The sequence below is a fragment of the Papilio xuthus genome, unplaced genomic scaffold (genome assembly GCF_000836235.2).
Source record: "Papilio xuthus unplaced genomic scaffold, Pxut_1.1 DF825928.1, whole genome shotgun sequence".
NCBI classification, from domain to species: domain Eukaryota; kingdom Metazoa; phylum Arthropoda; class Insecta; order Lepidoptera; family Papilionidae; genus Papilio; species Papilio xuthus.
In genome coordinates this window covers 5,721,963-5,741,896 of record NW_013532721.1, presented here as the reverse complement: position 1 = coordinate 5,741,896, position 19,934 = coordinate 5,721,963, and the positions used below count along the sequence as shown (strand labels likewise).

General features: G+C 30.1%; 4 protein-coding genes across 4 annotated transcripts; 2 read left to right on the top strand and 2 right to left on the bottom strand.

Moving 5' to 3' along the window:
• Positions 1-87: 87 nt before the first annotated feature.
• Eaf6 (chromatin modification-related protein EAF6/MEAF6) lies at positions 88-1,642 on the top strand. The gene is given in 4 exon segments (NM_001312747.1): positions 88-347; positions 506-709; positions 826-862; positions 942-1,642. Coding segments are annotated over 4 exon segments (804 nt in total). The 5' UTR covers positions 88-206; the 3' UTR covers positions 1,364-1,642.
• On the bottom strand, positions 1,491-3,015 carry LOC106125534 (osteopetrosis-associated transmembrane protein 1). Its single transcript, XM_013322773.1, has 5 exons — positions 2,823-3,015; positions 2,414-2,742; positions 2,114-2,343; positions 1,782-1,953; positions 1,491-1,659 (listed from the first exon to the last, which is right to left on the bottom strand). Exons 1-5 carry the CDS (start codon positions 2,942-2,944, stop codon positions 1,607-1,609), a joined length of 906 nt encoding a protein of 301 aa, XP_013178227.1. The 5' UTR covers positions 2,945-3,015; the 3' UTR covers positions 1,491-1,606.
• A 415-nt stretch (positions 3,016-3,430) lies between these two features.
• gdl (gonadal protein gdl) lies at positions 3,431-4,438 on the top strand. Its single transcript, XM_013322274.1, has 4 exons — positions 3,431-3,592; positions 3,676-3,836; positions 3,953-4,083; positions 4,276-4,438. Exons 1-4 carry the CDS (start codon positions 3,501-3,503, stop codon positions 4,411-4,413), a joined length of 522 nt encoding a protein of 173 aa, XP_013177728.1. The 5' UTR covers positions 3,431-3,500; the 3' UTR covers positions 4,414-4,438.
• Positions 4,439-6,463: 2,025 nt separating this feature from the next.
• LOC106125519 (1-acyl-sn-glycerol-3-phosphate acyltransferase gamma) lies at positions 6,464-19,313 on the bottom strand. Its single transcript, XM_013322755.1, has 8 exons — positions 19,126-19,313; positions 18,541-18,755; positions 18,159-18,331; positions 11,801-11,962; positions 11,442-11,642; positions 9,818-9,955; positions 7,352-7,571; positions 6,464-6,606 (listed from the first exon to the last, which is right to left on the bottom strand). The coding sequence occupies exons 2-8, from the start codon at positions 18,722-18,724 to the stop codon at positions 6,530-6,532; spliced, it is 1,155 nt and encodes a 384-aa protein (XP_013178209.1). The 5' UTR covers positions 18,725-18,755; positions 19,126-19,313; the 3' UTR covers positions 6,464-6,529.
• Positions 19,314-19,934: the final 621 nt, after the last annotated feature.

Sequence of the window (19,934 nt, the reverse complement as noted above, 5' to 3'; positions counted from 1 at the left end):
AAAATGTCAGCTCAGCTGTCAGATTGATTGCAGCTCAGTTTGATTGTCAATGTCAATTGTAAAATTTGCACGAACTGAAGTATTGTGATCTTCGAGCAATAATTAGCGAATAATTGTATGTTTGTGATACCCGGAACAGCATTTTATATCAATATTTATAAGTATGCTTATGGAATTATAGGAATAGTAAAACAATATCCACCGAAATGGTTGTTTCACCGCAAAGCCCTGCTGGCGAAGCCCCAAATGTGCAAGGTTCTAAAACCAATATGGCGTCCAAACAAACTTCTGTAGCCGATACAAGAGTTGAATTAGCAGAATTAGTTAAAAGAAAAGCCGAAGTAGCAGTGAGTCATTGTTTTGTCTTATGTATTATATTTATGTTTAAATAATATATGTAGACCGTTAATATATCTATATGAAAATAAATTAACTATTTGTTGTTGTTTATTTACTTGTCAAAAATGTTACCATGTTATCAAATTTTGTTTTTTTTTTGTTTTAGGAGACTTTGGCTAGTTTGGAGCGACAAATTTACGCTTTTGAAGGTTCGTACTTAGAAGATACTCAATTGTATGGTAATATAATACGAGGATGGGACCGCTACCTCACAACCAACAAAAGTACAAATTCCAAAGCTGATAAACGTAATAGGAAGTTTAAGGAAGCAGAACGGTTGTTTTCTAAATCTTCTATAACTTCAATGGCTGTAAGTATCAATAGTAGATTTTGTCAGTTTTTTTCCTGATAAACATAATTTTGTGTATTTTTCATAAATAAGGTTTCTAGTAAAACTTCAATTCTTACCATTCACTTTTTTAACAGGCAGTCAGTGGACTTGTAGATCCAGCAGAAACAAAAAGTAAGTTAATATTATATGCATCAAATTAATTTTCCTTATTTTTAAATGTTTTTTACATAATATGTATTCTTTTTAACAGATGAAAGGAATAGTGAAACGGAATCGCAGACAAATGAGGATTCTTCAGATACACAATTGAGTGGATTAAACTTAGGAAATCTGAATCACACAACAATACATGGCTCCACGGAGAGTATTGCATCTAAGCCATCTGGGAAACAACACACCAATGGAGTTATTGAAAAAGCAATGAGTCAAACAAAACAAAGTGCAACTCAAAAGATGGCATCTGGTATGCTACAGAAGTCATTTAACAGTGATACTAAAATGCTATCCGCAGTTGGATTAGACAGTAGACCTGGCACTCCAAAGGATAAAGACTCTACTCTAGGTATTGCCAACAAAGGAGATACAACGCTGAACTCATTGAAACATAAACTCACTAATAGCAACAGTAACAATGTTAAAAAAAATAACAACAAAAAGGCCAGGCATAGATAAATTGTCAATTCATCTGATGAAAAAAAAACTTTCATATGACGAAATAGTAGTGGCACGGGACATCTAAAGCAAAACAATTTAAAAACAAAATTGCCTTACATACACTGCCAAACATAAGTGCTAATGTCAAATGAAGAAAATAAATAAAAATGAAATAAAATGTTATTCTTAACAGTTTTATTTGCCTTAAAATTTCAAATTTCTCATAATAGTCTTTGGCATAACTTAAAAATATAATGTCATTTAATCTTCTCTGGAATTAATTGATCTTAATATTGTTTGTTTTATTCTTGACTCTGAAAAATAAAGACAATATATGGAGAAAAGTGTTTCATTTTGTATACTATTAGAACTCTATAAAATTTTGATATTTGACACACATCATTTATATAAATTTATTACCCTTGAAAATACTTACGTTTTAAAACTTGAGGCAAATCTCTAATTGGGCCACAGTACCTTACCGAGATGTAAAATATTAAAGGCAATAAAGATATTACTCCAGCACTGCATAAAAATACAATCTCAGGTGTTCTTCTAAGCTTGCAACAATTGAAAGTCTTACTCCAAATACTTCTGGTAGCATTCATCTAGAAATCAATTTTTTTTATGCAAATCTTATAATCAATCATTTTTTTTCTATTACCTGTTGTGTTATCTTTTACATTTCCATTATTAGATTTATAGTGTGTATTCTTTGATTACTCTTCCTTGTAATTTATGGAATAAGATGAAAAAATTATAACTTACAGAATCAACAATATCCATACAAACGGAATCCACTCCAATAGAATCCGTGCTTAAAGTGGCATAGAATGAATCTAACTGAAGGTAGAATTGCATACATTTTTCACAAACTGTATTATTACTTTCTGGATCATAATTGTTGGAGAAACAGTTCATTGTGTCATTAAATAATTTTATAAAATGGTTTATATCATTTTTTATCACTGGTTTATCATCAGTCCAGTTAAAACAATCTAAAAACAGACAAATTTTAAGATACTAAAATAATAAATTTTACATTTCTAAAGATAATTCTTAACTTACTGTTGCAATTTCCTTTTTCCCAAACAGCTGAAATGCTGTCATGGTATTGTAATACCACATTTAATCTATCATGTGACATAAACACAGATCTGCAAGATGTGCCATTAACAACAGTTTTAAGAAGCTCTTGATATTTGTTATGAAAACAAACATAATGATCAACACATTTTTCACACAATCTTACTGGTCGAGCATTTATTATTGAACACATGGTCAAATTAGATGCACTCTGTGAGAATGATTCAAGAATTTCATAACATTCTTTTGGATAAGAATACATATCTTTCTCCAGTACTGTACTGAATGCTTCATGATTTCCATTGTTGTACCTAAAGCATAATTGTTTTAGAAAAAAGTTTTGTACAACAAATGTTACTTTAATAATTTGTACTTCATATTAGAAACTTACAATAAAGAAAATCCATTGTAGTAATTTTCTTCCACACTTACAGCACTGTCAACACTTAAATTATAAGAATAAAGAAAAAATATAGCGTAGAATTTTAACAAAATCCCATATGTACTTAACATGGTTACGAGTATTTTGCAAATTAATATCAACAACACAAACGTGATATTTTGAAATATTACATACAATACAAATTTACTAATTTATACTATAATGCATTTAAAGCAAAATTCTTCAAATTACATTTATAAAATACGATCTATTTAGGTCACTTTGAGTGACATATGACAGTGACAGTGCAAGTGCAAACAAGATCACATTCGTTCTTCATTACCTGTTCAAATTTAAAAATCCATTAAAATAATTTTAACAAAAATGCCAGCGAAACTTTCTCATACTTCTAAATGGTTAAAATGTAATGAATTCTACGCGGTAACTGTGTTATATCGACGTTTTATGTACCTAAATGTTTAGCTGTTGAGACTACACGATTCCACATTTTTTAAACAAGTTGCCATTTGTTTCCAAATTGTACATGTCAAAGTCATACTGATAAAAACAACAACAAGTTCAAAATATAATGAAATTAAAATTATATTACTATCGTCATACCATTAAAAACACATTATTAAATATGATATAAATAATAAGGATAATAAATAAAACCTTTTCATAGAGATGGAAGTCACTGAACCTACACCTGAAGCTTTACAAAGAAAATTGTATTTCTTACTTGAACAATTACAAGATATGGCACGAGAATTACCACCGTAGCTATGATATAAATACTTTTTGTTTTCAACATTTTCTTACAATAAAGTATAAGTGAAACTAAACATTATCTCTTTTTTAGGAAATACCAAATGAGAGTCCCCATAGAATTACTATCTGGTTTAGCAAACTGCCTACTCAATGATACTATATTTGAAATTGTAAAGGGATTAATGGAAATTCAACATGTCACTGAAAAACATCTTTTCCAGCAAAGGTTACAAATAATTAACAATCATACAAGTAAGATACTTTTAATTCATTAAATGCAGAAATAATAGAATTTATTAACTAGTTTATTCTAATTAAAAAACTTAAGTGCCATATGCCATTTAATACGTATCTATTTATTTTTACAGTGGAAATACAAGAAATGATGAAAAATACCGTCCCTGAGCAACAAGAAGTACAGAAAACTAATTTATTAAGAAGACACAAGGAAGAACTAAAACAAACCGATATGAAATTAGTTCTTCAGTTGGATCAAAAGGTAGTCAAGCAATAGTTAAACTATGAAAAGAAAAAAATATGAACCAAAAGTTACCTTATCCTTCAAAGTCAGTTGAGCTACATGTAATAATGAGACCCATCATTATATACATCTCTCATTGTAGATATTGGACAAATATAACAATTAACTTTGTTAAAGAGGACCTAATAATTATACATATTTTTATTCTAGGTTAGTGACCAGCAAGATACATTGGAAAAAGCAGGTGTACCAGGTTTTTTTGTAACAAGCAAACCAATTGAAGTGAAGGTACAAATGTATCTACTTGACTTTATATTGAGATTAAGTAAAATGGATATTCCGCAATGAAATAAATAATTATTTTATAATTTGACTTTTAGTGTATCACTCTGTGTTGACACAAAATAATTGTTAATATTAATGTTGGTACTGCCCCTCACAGAAGACATGCGTCAAGTGGATGCAATTCCATGATTTGTCTGATGTGTGTGCCAGAGGATTAATTTTAGTCCTTTTCAGTTCACTCATTACTTATAAAGAATGTAATGGGACATGGATGTGGCAGCGGGACCTTCGAAATTTCGGGGAATCTACTTGCCTGTTTGCCACCTTATATGATTTAAAAATAATACATATAGCTGTCTCTTTTTTGTCAAACAGTATGAAAGAGATGACATGACATGATTAATACAAGGACTATAGCATTGGTGGGGTAAAGTTTACTAGTTACTGGTAGTGTAAATAAAAGAAAAAGTTGTGCCAAAATTTTTATTGAGGCATTTTTACAAACATTATTGTTTAGTACAAATATCACCTCTATTCCTTCTACTTTTGGTATGTCAAGGGATTTTTAAAAATACTATTATAATGTTACATTTTTTTAACCATTAATATTAAAAAAAAAGATTTACAAAGTGATACTAACGGATAAAGAAAATTTACGTTTGATTTAAAACAAAACCCGACGACGGAGTTGACTTTGACCAATAATTTCATTAATTTTTTGATATTAACACATTCACTGCCACGATTTTTCCCATAAAATTGGCGAGTGGTACCGAAAGTGATCGATGCTAAACGGATAATTCCTAAAACTGCTGAACAAAATCATTGAAAAATTACGAAAAAAAATGAAAAAATCTAAATCCAAGCTATGTATGCAATTAAACTGATGATAATTTTTTAACATGCAATTTTAACTACTTTTGTTACCAAAAATTTGACAATTTATTGCAAAAAGAGTAACAAAATAACTCAATGTTCTCATTCATACATTTGTTAAATCACTCGACAATAACTAATCTAGTATCACACAATAAAATTGAACACTAACTAAATGATTACATTTTATAAAATACCGTTCGTTACATCTTAAATAAGTTATAAATAAAATTGTGCTTCCTTTTTTTCATATTAATAAATAAATAATTAAAAAAATATTGTTTATACAATAACCATCACCTATAAAGCACTTCATAAATGTACTTTTTGGTTTTTTAATTTGTTAAAAAGTGTTTTATCAATATTATTAATTTATGTGTTTTAAATTTTGAATATAAAACCTATATTTTAAAAAATTACAGTTGAAAAACAACGGGTAAAAATAATTATTTGTTTATATTCCATAAACAATAGCATATTTAAAAAAAAAACATTAAAGTATAAAATACAGAATTCAACGTATTTTACTGGAGATGAGGAAAGGTTACAATAATTAGTATTATTACATTTATTGAAATAATAAAGATTTTTAATAAATACCACGGTAATAATTAAATGCAAAGTTATACTAAGTTTTAACCGGCGAAGCAACTGTATAGAAAAATATCGTCATCTCTCTTACACTTTTAGATAAAAAAGAGATAGCAATATCTTTTCTTGTATTTCGTTAGTAAAAGGGCAATATTATGACAGATTTTTTTTAGCGATTCTGCATTTACGAATACTGAAGAAGCAAAATAAAACCTGATAAATGAATTTTAAAAAAAATAATATCTTTAAATTTAAGTATGTAAATGTAATGTATGCAGGATTTTTTTTTAAATAATAAGCATATAAGTATTTTTTTATTTAACATATCCAAGTTGTGCAATAGATAAATAATATTGTATACACTTCAATACATTCAATGTAACAGAATATAAAATAAATTTTGTGCATGAAAAAATCTTACTGTATTACTAGAAATATAATTAAGTATAATTTTATCAAAAAAAAAACAAGCTCCAAGCAACAATTTAAAGTTTTTACATAGATATAAAATATATCATAACTCTTATGACATTTGTATTATTTTACTGTTTTTAACATGAATCAAAAATAACAAAAAAAAACAGAAACAAATATGTAATTAAATCTAATTATACCATTAATATACACCTAACTTTTATTTAAACCAATGATTTAATTATTTATAAGATGTATTAATGGTATAATTAAAAAAACTACAAGTAAATATTGTTAGTTACTTCTTTTCAGTTCCATAAGAAGAGCCTTGGCTGATTTGAGTGATGCCGATGGATTTTTGAAGCAGGATATAGACTAAAAAAATAATAATTAAATCAATTAGCTGTCGCTTGTAACTCCATCCGCGCGAAATTAAAAAAAAACATGAAGAATATATGTTCTAGGCTATGTTCTACATCTATGCCAAATTTCAAAGAAATCCTTGCAACCAGTCTGAAGCTACCTTGAAACAAACATCCATCCATCCAAACATACGCATTACAATATTAGTAAGATATTCTTAGAAATTTAAGTAAATAAATTAACAATAAAAAACTACAGACTTCCCTATGGATGTTCGTCATATCTGAATGCATTCCATTACACATATCCTCTCATAAGCGAAAAAATAAATTGTTATAATAATTTTAGTCATAAACAAGTTATCGTAAACTTTGCCGTTGCCGAAAGGAAAACATGTCATATTTTTCGAAGACATTGAAAGAAAAAAAAGGGTCTTGTCAGACGGACGGACGGACAACAAAGTGATCCTATAAGGGTTCCGTTTCTTCCTATGAGGTACGGAGTCCTAAAAATTGTACGTGTGTTTCTCTAAAGTGTCAGCACTTTACAGAATTCTATTGATTATCCGTTGGTTTCTAAAATCAAAATGTCTACACAAACATAACGTCATCCCTGTCTTGACCTTGACAAAACAGATATAACAATATATTTCAAACTGTGATATGGTCTCGGAAACCCACGGTAAGTTCCTCAAGGCTTAAGCCCCTTTGATTTTCCTTAAAAATGTATGTTAAAAAATCCACAAAAATATACTTACATGCAGCAAGTATGGCGCCTCCAATGGTCAGATAGAGTAGTTTCCCACTGAACAGTAATCCAATCAAATAGTAAAGCATAGGGGTCAGAGTTAGAATCGCCCATCCTAACGTATTAATAAGTGAATACACACGAGGTGGCAACTGGAAGCTCTCTACTCTTTCCACCCCGGATTCCGTGAAAAAGTCGCCCGTGTTTAAAAACGAATCTTGCATCTTATCCTGGAATTAAAAAAAAACATTGCTTAAAAATAACTATAATAAATATTGTCATTTTTATTTAGCTAACGAAACGACTCTGTAACCTTATTCAAATGAGATTTAAATTTCAAATTCAAGAGTTATTATAGTTATTATATATTAGTATAGTTTAATGTTTGAGAAATTTTATTTTAACTTATTGGTAATATAAAATGCAGTGGTTTGATCAGCAAATGTGACAAGGCAATGAGGATAAATATAATTCGATAATATTACGTAAAATGGAAGACAATTTATAAATTTTTAGTCTTGGTATGCAACAGCGTACTTATGTTTTTGTTAAACCGTCCTTGAGTAAAGACAGGTGAGACAAAACGTGTATTGACAGCTGACTTACGTTACCATAGCAACGTACAAACTGGTCCTATTAGTGTTAATTACGATGGTGAAATTATTGTAGTACTTGAGTTTACTGCCTCGCAATAAGTCAATGTCAAAATTGAAAATCAATATTTCAAAAACATTAATAAATATTTATTAGCCAACTAGCAGTTGCCCGTGGCTTTGTCCGCGTGGAAGTGAAAAATAATAGCCTATGTAATTCTGAGATAGTGTAGCTTCCCAACAGTGAAAGAATTTTAAAAATCGGTTCACTAGATTCGGAGCCTATTCAATGTAGACAAACAATCAAATCTTCTCTCCATATATATATTTTTTATTATTTCTATATAAAGAAAAAATATACCTTAACTTAATTATATTAGGAGAAGAAAATTACTACATAATGATACTGCGGTCCTAAAAAAATAACATAAGGTAAAAATAAAAAGGCTATTATGGGAACACCAAAGACAAACTGCGTTCCTTTATACTATTTCCTCGTTATAAGTTATTTGTTTGCTGTCTCACTTTACACGCGCTCATTAAAACGCGTCGTTACAAGTCATGTGACATAACGTCCGGTTAGTAATACGATGCATATCAAATATCTATTATAGTGCTACGAACTTATCTGGCCCAGTGAGACACTGTTATTGAGGTTTGTTCTACATTAAAAATAAATAAAAATTACTTAATAATAATAATAAGCTAGTTTTATAAAGAAAGAACTGTCATGTCCTCTGCTGGGTATAGGCCTCCTCTATGTTTCTTCACTTGTCTCTGCCAACAGCTGGTTCTCATCCAAGCTTACTTAGGCACGGAAAATGTCAGTTTCTTAACATCAACAGGGGGACCCCAATACGCTAAAGTAATTCAGTGTCACTTGCCCACCGGGTCAGATAAATTTGTCGGTCTATAACTATTCTGGTTATTCTACTATCATATGAAATGTAATCTAAAGGATGTAAAATAAGTGAGAAAGGTAAGTTAAAATCGCGTTTGATCACAGATGTAATTGTAATTATATGTACTTTATATATAAAAAAGCTTTTGCCTGTGCTTTCCCGTGGAATAAAAAATAACTTACTAAGCTTGTGCATTCTTGCAGACTGTGTTTTACTTCTATATCAGATTTCATCCAGATCCGTGTAGTCATTCTGGACATACAAACATTCTAACAAACATCCATCCATCCATCCAAACAGTTATAATATTAATAAAAAATAAGAATTAAGATAAGATTATTGTATAATAGAATGATTTTTATCTAAATTAAAAATAAAATATAATAATATAAAAAGAATTAATTAAGTCGCAAATTATAAAGGAATCTTATTAAAATGATTAAATGTTAATTATATTTCTTAGTTTTTATTATAATATTATAAATAAAATAATTAAACATATTTCTATAATACTATTATATGCATGCAGTATGCATTAACGTATTTTGATTTATTTTATTTTCGACATTATATATTCACAAATTTTGCACGATGTGGTTTGAATGATGACTGATAAATGTATTTTCACATGTATTATGCAAGTGGATTTCTAACGTCGTCAGTGCTTATTTAAAATGCTATTGAAAAGTTCAAATTATTCATATTATATAAAATAATTTAACTTCACCATAAGAAGTAATCCATTAACCACCTAACCAATAGATAAGAAGAAGAGAAAGAGGAAAGCATCTTTTTGTTTCATAACCAAATAATAACCCATACATGACCGTGGCACAGGGATTCTAATTTGAATAATAAAAATAACACAAAAACAAGACACAACAAAGCCATATCCTACAGTGACTCATTGTTTTTACGCGTCATTTTAATATACAATCAGTAGCTTACAATATGTTTCTATGTATAACGAATGTAAGTTACCTTAACTACGAACAAATCGTGCAGCCACTTTGATGCCTCGGCTTCGTCTTCGGGAACATCTTCAACTGGTATTCGTTGAATGTACAAATGCGCGTGCACCGGCTTGCCATATAACAGACTTAGCAACGTCGGAGGTGGCTGGAAATTATTATTGAATTTTAGTAATCTTAATATCACTAGAAGTTTAATGGCCTATTTGAGACTACAATTAGTGAAGTAGTGGCAGAAATCTACAAAATTGTCTGCCTCAGTGATTATTTACGATGTGTGTCAGTTATTGAGCCTATGAAGCTAGTATTTAACTCGTTCAATTCCACTAAGATTTTGACTCTAAATGAAGTCGCAAGACGATATAGCACTGAACACTCGATTGGAAAGATGAATAATCCCGACTGACCTTCATAATTGGTCAATACGTTTAAGAAACAGGCCCCAATATCCCAGCAAAATGTTTGCTTGATATAGTAAAAACGACGAATTTTATTTTGAAACTAGCAATCACCTGCGACTTTTCAGCACAGAATTAAAAAACAAACGGTCCAGCCGTTCCAGAGACACACAGACAAAAAATTTAATTTTTGTCAAGTATAATGTTCGCAAAATATAAATTTTCCGGTATTACATACAGACAGTCTAATTTTATAGATATAAAGATTTTAACGCAATATACGAGTATACAAATGACATAGAAACATATTAACAACGTTATCGCCCACTAATGTACTACATCACCGCTACAATGCATTTGATTATTGAACAGGTTTCGTAACGATCATACATCCATACAAAGCAGTCAAGATAACTAGACCTTGAACTAAAATAAACTGATAGCAATTAACCGTTAAGAGGAATACAACAAACATCATGGAAAAAACTCACTTAAACGTCTGTTGGACTTCGATCAACTATTTCAATTATGTAACTATTGATTCAACTAAATAAAAAAAATCACACGTCCTAACAAAATTATTCAAATTGCAAAAATAACTATTGTCATTTAGCATAAGGAATATGTGCAAAAAAGAGTACGAAGAGTACGTGGCGTTTCTTGTATATAAAAAAAATCAAATATAAGTTTTTTTAACACGTTGAGCGCCACGTCAGCCATCGGTGGCTGACAGTAGATTTTCTGTTTATGTCGCGCCAGACAGACTTGGCGCGTAACGTTTTGAAACAAAGCCTTTAGATATAACGTTAAAATGTAAACTATTTTGTATGGCGATCGGAAACACCGGCCCTTTAATACCAGTGCGTATAAGCGGCGCTCGTGGCCTGAACGGCATTGTCTTAGAAATACGCGTGGCGCTCAACGTGTTTATAAAGTTCATGGCTGTATTTTTTTGTATTACACAAAAAACATATGAATATTAATTTAAACTATGAATAAATCAAAAGTTTAACAGTTTGTTAAGTCTATTAGTGTAAATTTCCATATTAAATCTATAAGTAGAGACTGGCTTAGCGATCAATAAAATACTGACCAAAATCCCCGTTTAAAACATACTATCTCTGTTTGTTCATAGATGAAAGACAGGGATGGGGGACAATCGTGGTTTCCTTTAGCAATATTTTTCAGTTTTATACAGAGATATTGGTGTCAGAAAGAAACGGTTAGTGTGCATACCTTACAGTCCCGCTCGAATGCCAGCTGTATATTATAAATGGCGGGTATTTTGCCTCTGAAATACTGCAAACTAGTAGTAAAACCTCTCGTACGTGGAGTGAGATGATGTTTGAGTAATGGCAGATTCTTTTCCTTAGCAAATTTCAGTGAGGCCTCGTGCTTTGTTGGCGTATACCGAGTACCTTCTGGAGTCATTAGTAGCTAAAAAAAATATTTTTTTTTATACCAAAAATGCAATGATATCAATTAAATTGATATTTATTCCTATTTATACTAACAGGATTAATATTTATCTTTTGTCATTTTTAATAAAATCTTATCGTAATTTGATATTGATTCGCGTTAGTAATTCCACTCACCCATACTGGATCTGGATAATCACAAAGTTCTGATATTTGTGTCTTTATAATTTCCTTATCTTTTTCAAATGATCTCTCCAAGAAGACGAACTCTGAGAATTTCCACATCCAACCGATAGGCGGCATATATTGTATTGCTTTTTTCGCATATGCCTTACAGTTCTGAAACAAACTTAATTATAATGTAACTGGCTGGACAGAAATATTTATTTTAATTATCCTGACTGTCCCTAGTGGAAGATGTAAACAAAAGTATTTCCTTTTAAAACCCAGAAAGGGTTGTCAAAATGAGAAAGACTGAGAGAGACAAACATATAACTCAAAATGTATTTATAGTTACAACCTTAAATTATAAAGACAGCTGTATAAATATTGACATATCTCATTGTTTGTCTGCCTTCAAGAGTCCAGACTAAAAACATTAACTTTATCATTAAGGTTGTTGGGACGATGACCTAAACCTATAGTAGCACGCACCGATAACGTGGTTAATAAATTATATTATCAATTATGCCAAATTAGGTAATTGCTATGATTAAGAGCGTGTTGTTTCCTAGTTGAACAAAGGTTACTCCTTTTCATTATCATGTACGTATATTAGGAGTTTGTACAGAACCCTTAACTATTTCATTGAAATTATTTTAGTAAATATGACGTCCTCCATAGTAAGTACCAGAAACATATAGCATCGTACCTTTAAAATAGATGCAGCGCAATTAAGCTGTTGAAAATTTTTGTTTCTAAATTTAAAAGTATTTTTTTTTCATGTTAAATCTCCGTGTAAGGGCCGCTGATTTACAGTCACTATTTCAGTTATGTGTTTTATTATTATTGTTAAAAAAGGTAACAATTAAGGTCAAAAAGTACGTGTGTAATTGACATTTCAAAAAGAAAATTTTTTGAGAATTTTCTTGAACGGCGGAATGTAAATTATGAATTTTATGCTATTGTTACTGTTATTTATAGTTAAATTGGGACTTTTACAACACAATTATATGCGTTATATGCCTTACCTCATAGCAATTTCAATACAAATGAGCCAAACGTTCAAGCAATTGCAATAAATACATCATTTTAAATAATAAAATCTTGATATAAATCTATATAACATAAAATATTATAATAAAAATTCCCACTCAACAAAAAAAGATAAGAACCTTCTTGATCAGTTACGGTCAACGATCTAGGTCGATGGATGGCAACTGGCTGAATGGAAACTCAATGAAAGACTCGATCCATTATTGTCGCTTTCAAAAGCAACATAAAACACAATTGATGTAAAGTGTAACAATTTTAAAGTGATGACTATATTATTTTTTTGTTTAACATAAAAACATTTAAAACAGATTTAAGAACTGTAAAAATAACGGTTTCAATATTGTTCAACGAAGAGTTAATGAAAGTATGTTTTTAACTTTAGTTTTACGACTTTGTTTCTAACAGGGGGCAGTACTTCCTGTATATTTTGTATTACTTTAAAAAAAATAACGAATACCGCGAAGAAAAGAAATGCATACGATTATTATGAGAGAACTCAAGTTAGGCTGCCGATAAAAGAACAAGCTGAAACACGATCTTCGAGTCGCAAGTGTAAAAAATATTTCTGTATACAAACTACGATATTTTGTAAAATATCTGAACGCCTTTCATCTATCATATTGAATTTTAAAAAATGTGCTTCATGTTGTTGAACTTCAAGTCAAACTAATAGGACTTATGCTAAGAATACAAAACTGAAAGGTTCTCGACTTTCCCTATTCTATAAAAATGTTTACTTCTTAATTACGAGTATAGTGTACGAGTGTATACAATAATCAACAAAGACTAAACTTTGAACCAGAAATGGTATATTCAGTATTCAACTATTCTGATAATATGAATAATAAAAACATTTTAAACTATTGTATATACGAATTTACACATTTTTTATATCAAAAACTTTAAATAATCATAATTTGCTATTCGTACTTTGACGTCAATTGTAACCAGTATAAAAACACATCCATCGTTCTCTATGAATAACAGGAATATGTTTTTACGTTGCAGTAAAATCTTTGAGAAAATAATTAAAAACATATTTTAGTAACAATATTCAAATGTAAACTTTGATCTGCGTCGTAAATAATAATGAATAACGTAAAAGGAAACAAGTAAAACTAATTCGTTTAATATGTTAGTTCAGTAGCTGTTACTGCTGTGGACGCTATATTATATTTTGTTAGGAAGAAAATCCGACACGTGCCGGTGTATCGGCGCAACACTATCCTTATTAAAATGTCAACGTTTATGTCCCATCACTAATCAATCTGACACTTGACTTGGTAAAGAAAGCGCGCCATTCGCTGTAAACGATTCTAACTAATAATGTCTAATTTTTTTTTTATTATCATAAGGTGGCAAACGAGCGAGCGCCCACCTGAAATCGCTGAAATAGCGAAGTGACCGTTGCCCATAGATATATGCAATATAATAGTATATAACTTTTACATGGTATATGTTGCGTAAAGTGTTGAAACATCTCAGTGGTACATTGATCCGTTTCTGTGCAGTAATAGACTTGCTTCACTATAAATAAATCTATTTAAAGCGACGGCTATGAAGTGTTTGCGCTTCGAGAATTCTTAGATACTCTGTATTGAGCAATTGTACGGCTAATCTATCTTATATCTTACTAATATTATAAATAAGAAAGTTTGAATAGATGGATGTTTGAGAGAATTTATCTCCAGAACGGCTGCATGGATCTTGCTGTAATTTAGCATGGATGTTAATCGTAGTCTGGAATAACACATAGGCTACTTAATTATTTTTTTTTAAGCCGCGCAGACGGAGTGGTGGCACAACAGCTAGTATACGATATATCTTAAAAACTCTTTATAAGAAATCTTTAATATTTTTAAGGATTCTCCGAATTAATAACATATTTATTATGAGACTGATTACAAATTCAATATTATTATGTTTAATGAGACAGCATGACACCAACTTGCCTAAGTGTACCTTTTAAATACTTAGCTATGTATTCTTTTCTTATTCATTACGCGGGATCCCAAGGTCCACATGTAGACATCAAGGTCAACCACACTTCTTTAATGTTTACAATTATAATACATGGAGTTGTCTCATGTCCTAGTAAGGTGACCAAGCTTCGCATGAGTCAACATCTTCTGCCTTGTCGGAATATTAGTCTTCGAAGATCTTCATTAATCAATCAAATTGCATAGAAAAATCCTTGTTATGATTCAATGTTTCACACTAAACAATATTCAGTTGTTTTTAATTTATCGCATTAGTCTTACCGTGGGTTTCTAAGACTGTTTTAAACATATTGTTATCTCTGTTTTGTCAAAGATAATGACAGAGATGACAATATGTGTTAAACAGAGATTTTGGTCTCAGAAAACAACGGTTAGTGATTAAACAAAATCAACTAGCTATTGTATCCCTATACGCCTGAGATAAACTGAAACCATCCCCTTAAATGTTCATATAATATCTTCGATATTAAATTAAGCAAAATTTTTAATAAGAAGTAACTCGTGATATTCGCATATCAACTCTCAAAAAACTAACGTGTTATGACTTTACGTCATATAATACCTCCTTTAATTGGTCAGATAACAAACTTTAAGATTATAATTTTAATTGACTTACACGTATCAATGACCTACAATTGTGCTTCCTGTATTATTTTGTAATTAGTATTCAACGTACAATCCGCGTAGGTACGCTGGCATTATAATAAGTTATGTTATTGTGTATTGTTTATGAGTTATACATTGTAACAAGTAAATACTATAGAACTAGCGGACGCCCGATACTTCATCAGCTTAAATTAAAAAAAAAAGTAGTCAATATGCCTGCGTGCATCAGCTACCTTCCCGTAAAAGTCCGGTCAACATCGGTCCAGAAGTTCCGGAGATTACCCGGAACAAACGCGGCCTTACGGACATACAGACTAAAATTTTAAAAATTAGTTTCCCATTATCATTCACGCAAGCACATCACATTACGTACAGATATTTCAATTCCTTTTAATATGTATAGATGTATACATAACGGTATAATACAATTTACCGATGTTTGACTTTTGACCATACTGTACTTCACGTTATGGTCGAAAGACGTAATATTTACAATTCAAGCATATAATGTATTTGCGTTATTTAAAAGACAATACCAATTTTATTCTGCGTTTGATCCTTGTAATCTCTGAAACGACCGAACTTATTTTGACGGGACATTTCATGGAACGTTGCTGATGTTTGCATAGAGTAGAGGCTTATTTTTTAGTTTGTGAAACTAAAAAACATGCAGACAAAGTCATGGGTAACTGCTACTTTGCAACTTCTTGGTAGTCGAAAATGAACTAAGGCATTTGACGGAAAATTACCAATCGATATACGTAACCAGGAACTATTGTAACTTAAATACACGTTTCTTACGTCATTTTTTATGTTCAAATATTTGCCTTAATTAAAAAACAAACTACACTATAATTGACCAAAAAAAATCATTGGCTAAGTTTAAATATTTGTGTAGTCGCAACGGTCAGTGACTCTTATTTGGACTATGAATTATTATATATCGTAAATAACCTTGATCATAAATTACGAAAAAATGATGGATACCTTACAATATATTACTGGTATCTTCGATATTAACAACAGTACAGTAATTTCGGCAATTATCTCAATCAAACTAAAACAAATCTTTAATTTATTTAATGATTTCAGCGTAAATAACGAACGTGTTGCGAACCATCCAAAAGCAGCGACCAAATATGTAGGTCAGTAAAATTACGAGAATATGCAACATAATATATCTTATATTACTCAATATCAGATATAACATACAACATATTGTAATCGTAACATCGAATATTACAATATGTATTGTGTCACCAAGAGAGATAATGAACAAAAAATTAATTGTAGATAACTGCACCTAAGACGGGCGATAGGAAAATGTAGACTAATCACCGAGTCATAGTTAGGGTTGCCACGTTTTCACGTTTGCAAAACGCATCTTAGGACGGGTTTGACGTAAATGTCGTCGGGTGGTATGAAAAAAGTCAATTTATGTAGCTGGATGTCGCCCGCCAAGGAGTCATGGTCAAGGTTGTGGAGTGACTCGACAGTCGACATCGTTTATTTTGCCATTAGTGCTCGGGTCTACGTTTACTAAGAGTTGACAGCCCTATTCATACTTCATGCCCCGACTAGCGCGTCCGGCGACGCGTGCTATAACGGTCTAATCGGGATGGAGTCCACGTAACGTTAGTTTGTTATTAGCTTTAAGGTAGAAACACATAATTTGTGTTGCCTCTGGAACATTAAAGTTTCATACTTAATGTTCGTATCAATTGAAGGCACAAGCTTCGTGGCCTTTAACTACTGAACCTCCTGTACATAAATATATTGTCTTCCTCTTTTAAAACAGAATAAGACGAATGAAAAATATGTACAGTATAACATAATCTTATATCTTTAAATGAGCAATTCTTGTATATATATACTTGGAATCTCGGAATCGGCTCCAACGATTTTCATATAATTTAGTATATAGCTGGTTTCGGGGGCGATAATTCGATCTAGCTAGGGATCATTTTTAGAAAATGTCATTTTATTCGTGTTTTATCGATAATCAACTTAAACATAAACTTAACTTTTTCTATCGCTAAAATCAGGTACTCCAGGTACTTTAATTTTAATGGAAAGTTCATGGAATTAAATTTAATGGAAAAAAAAGTTATTCAAAACCTTTGAGATCACAAATCAGACAAATCCACATATGTACATAAATTAGTCAACATTAAAAAATTATATAATTGTGAGCTGTATAATTTACACAGACAGATAAGGATATCAAATTCTTTATCAATGGCTATCATAGCTGTTATTAAAGGGATAAATTATTATAAAGATATAATTTTACCTACAAGAGCTTACTAATTGTAGGACATTTCAATGTTAATTAGAATGTAATCAATTATAGCGAAATATTGCATTTATTCATTGTACACTGTTAAACTGCAACATCATGTGTATGTAAAAATTAATCATAATACAATGTAAGAATAGACCATTTTAAACATATATTATTATATTATCTTTCTAAACCTTTTGAGAATAAAAATCATCTAGCTTCTCAAAGTGTGCTTGTCTTCAGTATAGATATATATAATTTGTATAGAATATAAGCTTTTGCCCATTATTTCATTTAGGCAGAATTAAATTTTTTGTGACATATGTTCTATGATACAGAAATACCGTCAATCATTTGTCTATCTAAAGTAATATTAGTAAGGTTGTTAGTTTATTCCGTTTCGATTTGTTACATTATTGAAAACACTCACCCCTAAAACTCCTAATCCATCACAAAACTGCCAACCCATCAGCCAGTCTATCTCATAGCTGTGGTTCATAATGAGATATCCATGTTCTTTACCATAATATTTGTTGTATTCATCTTTTTTTACATAAAATGATACTTTTGTTCCTGACCACCATTCAGACATGAAAACTAATTCTGAAACAAAATACATGTTTAAAAGAAAGCCAATGTCTATGGACACTTGCTCATTTGCTTCCTATTCAGAAAAAAAAGAACTTGTAGAAATAAGTATCAGGATTTTGTATATTATAGCATAGTATCTTTATGTCAATGTTTTAATCTAGTATACAACAGCATAATCACAAACACCATAGCTATAAAGAATATGACAAATAGATACTTACGACTGTAAAATGAATATGAAAGATAGTAATTTATTTTCCTGTACAATGCTTTATTAAATGGCCGTAAGCCGAAATAAAATATGGCCTGAATAAAATTCAATATCAAGCCAGATGTAAAGTATGATATAGCAAAACACATATGCACAACTGTAGATTGCTTCAACATATTCAAATAGCTCATCATTTTGCTTTTATTAACATCTATCGTTATAAACCTGTAACAAGGAAATTAATAATATATCTTACATTGAACAGGGAAATTTCAATGATAAAAACAACTAACATTGGAATGAAATCGTGAGAGTAAATTTCCAAGATATATCATTAAATCATAAAAATATATTTTTAAACACAAGAAATAAGTAAAAATAAATCCGAAGCGTAGAACCGTAGGAAATGCCGGCTATTTTTGCAATTTGCTTCACTAAAAATATGTAAAAATCCCTTCCGTCTCTTATTACCACTTATTACCTTGAATTTATTTACAATATAAATTGACGAGAATTTAAAAGTGTGATTCAAATAAACTTAAAATAATAATAGTAATAAAATATTTCACTTGATTAGGTTAACAAGTATACTTACTGAAAATTCTTCTAAAATTTTAACATGAAAAGTATTCTACTTTTAATGGAATAACGTTTCCATGTACTAGAATTTAAACTTTTCAAAAAATTTTACATTTAACTAAACAATAAGTTGTATTCCGGATGCAACCCTACATCAAAATATATGTACGAAAACTCGATTGGTTACAGGTTACATATCATTTTCAGTGTAGTATTACTACCTACTCCTACCAATTACTACTGACACTTTAGGGATGTTCTCGTAGGAATGAAATTTATAAAATTAAGATAAATAATGGTAGAAAATATTAAAATGTCATTGTAAAATGATCTCATTTAAATAAAAGCATAACTTAAAAAGCTTTGTGTGTTACAACAAAAAAAAAGATTTTTAATCTAAGAAATGTATAAGTCCTACTTTGCTTAAATATTAAAAAACATAAATAGGCTTATTAAAATGGGCAACCTATTTTCGTCTTCGAGATATATTATCACGGAAAATAGAAAAATTGGATTACGTCTTAGTCGTAAGGAATTTGGATAAAAAGATAGTAATATGCAAACTATTGCTGCAATCTAATAAATTGCAATCAAAATTATTTAAAACTTGATGAACTTAGAATAGCTATGATATCATTCTATGTTCGTCGAACGTGGACTTTATTAATTTATAAAAGGTATTATCATATTTTATATTTTATATATTCTTCATATTTTATATACTCTTTGGGTATTATAGGAAAAAGTACATCGATAATTAAACAAATACACAAGAGTATCGATTTTAACACCTATCTCTAATTCTACCAAAACTTTCTTCTATTT

Bases quoted from the DNA above. Each gene is read 5' to 3' on its own strand.
- LOC106125534 (XM_013322773.1), bottom strand. From the start codon at position 2,944: ATGTTAAGTACATATGGGATTTTGTTAAAATTCTACGCTATATTTTTT. The intron at 2,743-2,822 runs GTAAGTTTCTAA...ATTATGCTTTAG, and splicing joins TACAATGGATTTTCTTTATT to GTACAACAATGGAAATCATG. The intron at 2,344-2,413 runs GTAAGTTAAGAA...GTCTGTTTTTAG, and splicing joins GGAAAAAGGAAATTGCAACA to ATTGTTTTAACTGGACTGAT.
- gdl (XM_013322274.1), top strand. From the start codon at position 3,501: ATGGAAGTCACTGAACCTACACCTGAAGCTTTACAAAGAAAATTGTAT. The intron at 3,593-3,675 runs GTAGCTATGATA...TCTCTTTTTTAG, and splicing joins ATGGCACGAGAATTACCACC to GAAATACCAAATGAGAGTCC. The intron at 3,837-3,952 runs GTAAGATACTTT...TTATTTTTACAG, and splicing joins AATAATTAACAATCATACAA to TGGAAATACAAGAAATGATG.
- LOC106125519 (XM_013322755.1), bottom strand. From the start codon at position 18,724: ATGATGAGCTATTTGAATATGTTGAAGCAATCTACAGTTGTGCATATG. The intron at 11,643-11,800 runs GTGAGTGGAATT...TATTTTTTTTAG, and splicing joins ATTATCCAGATCCAGTATGG to CTACTAATGACTCCAGAAGG. The intron at 6,607-7,351 runs GTAAGTATATTT...TTATTTTTTTAG, and splicing joins AGGCGCCATACTTGCTGCAT to TCTATATCCTGCTTCAAAAA.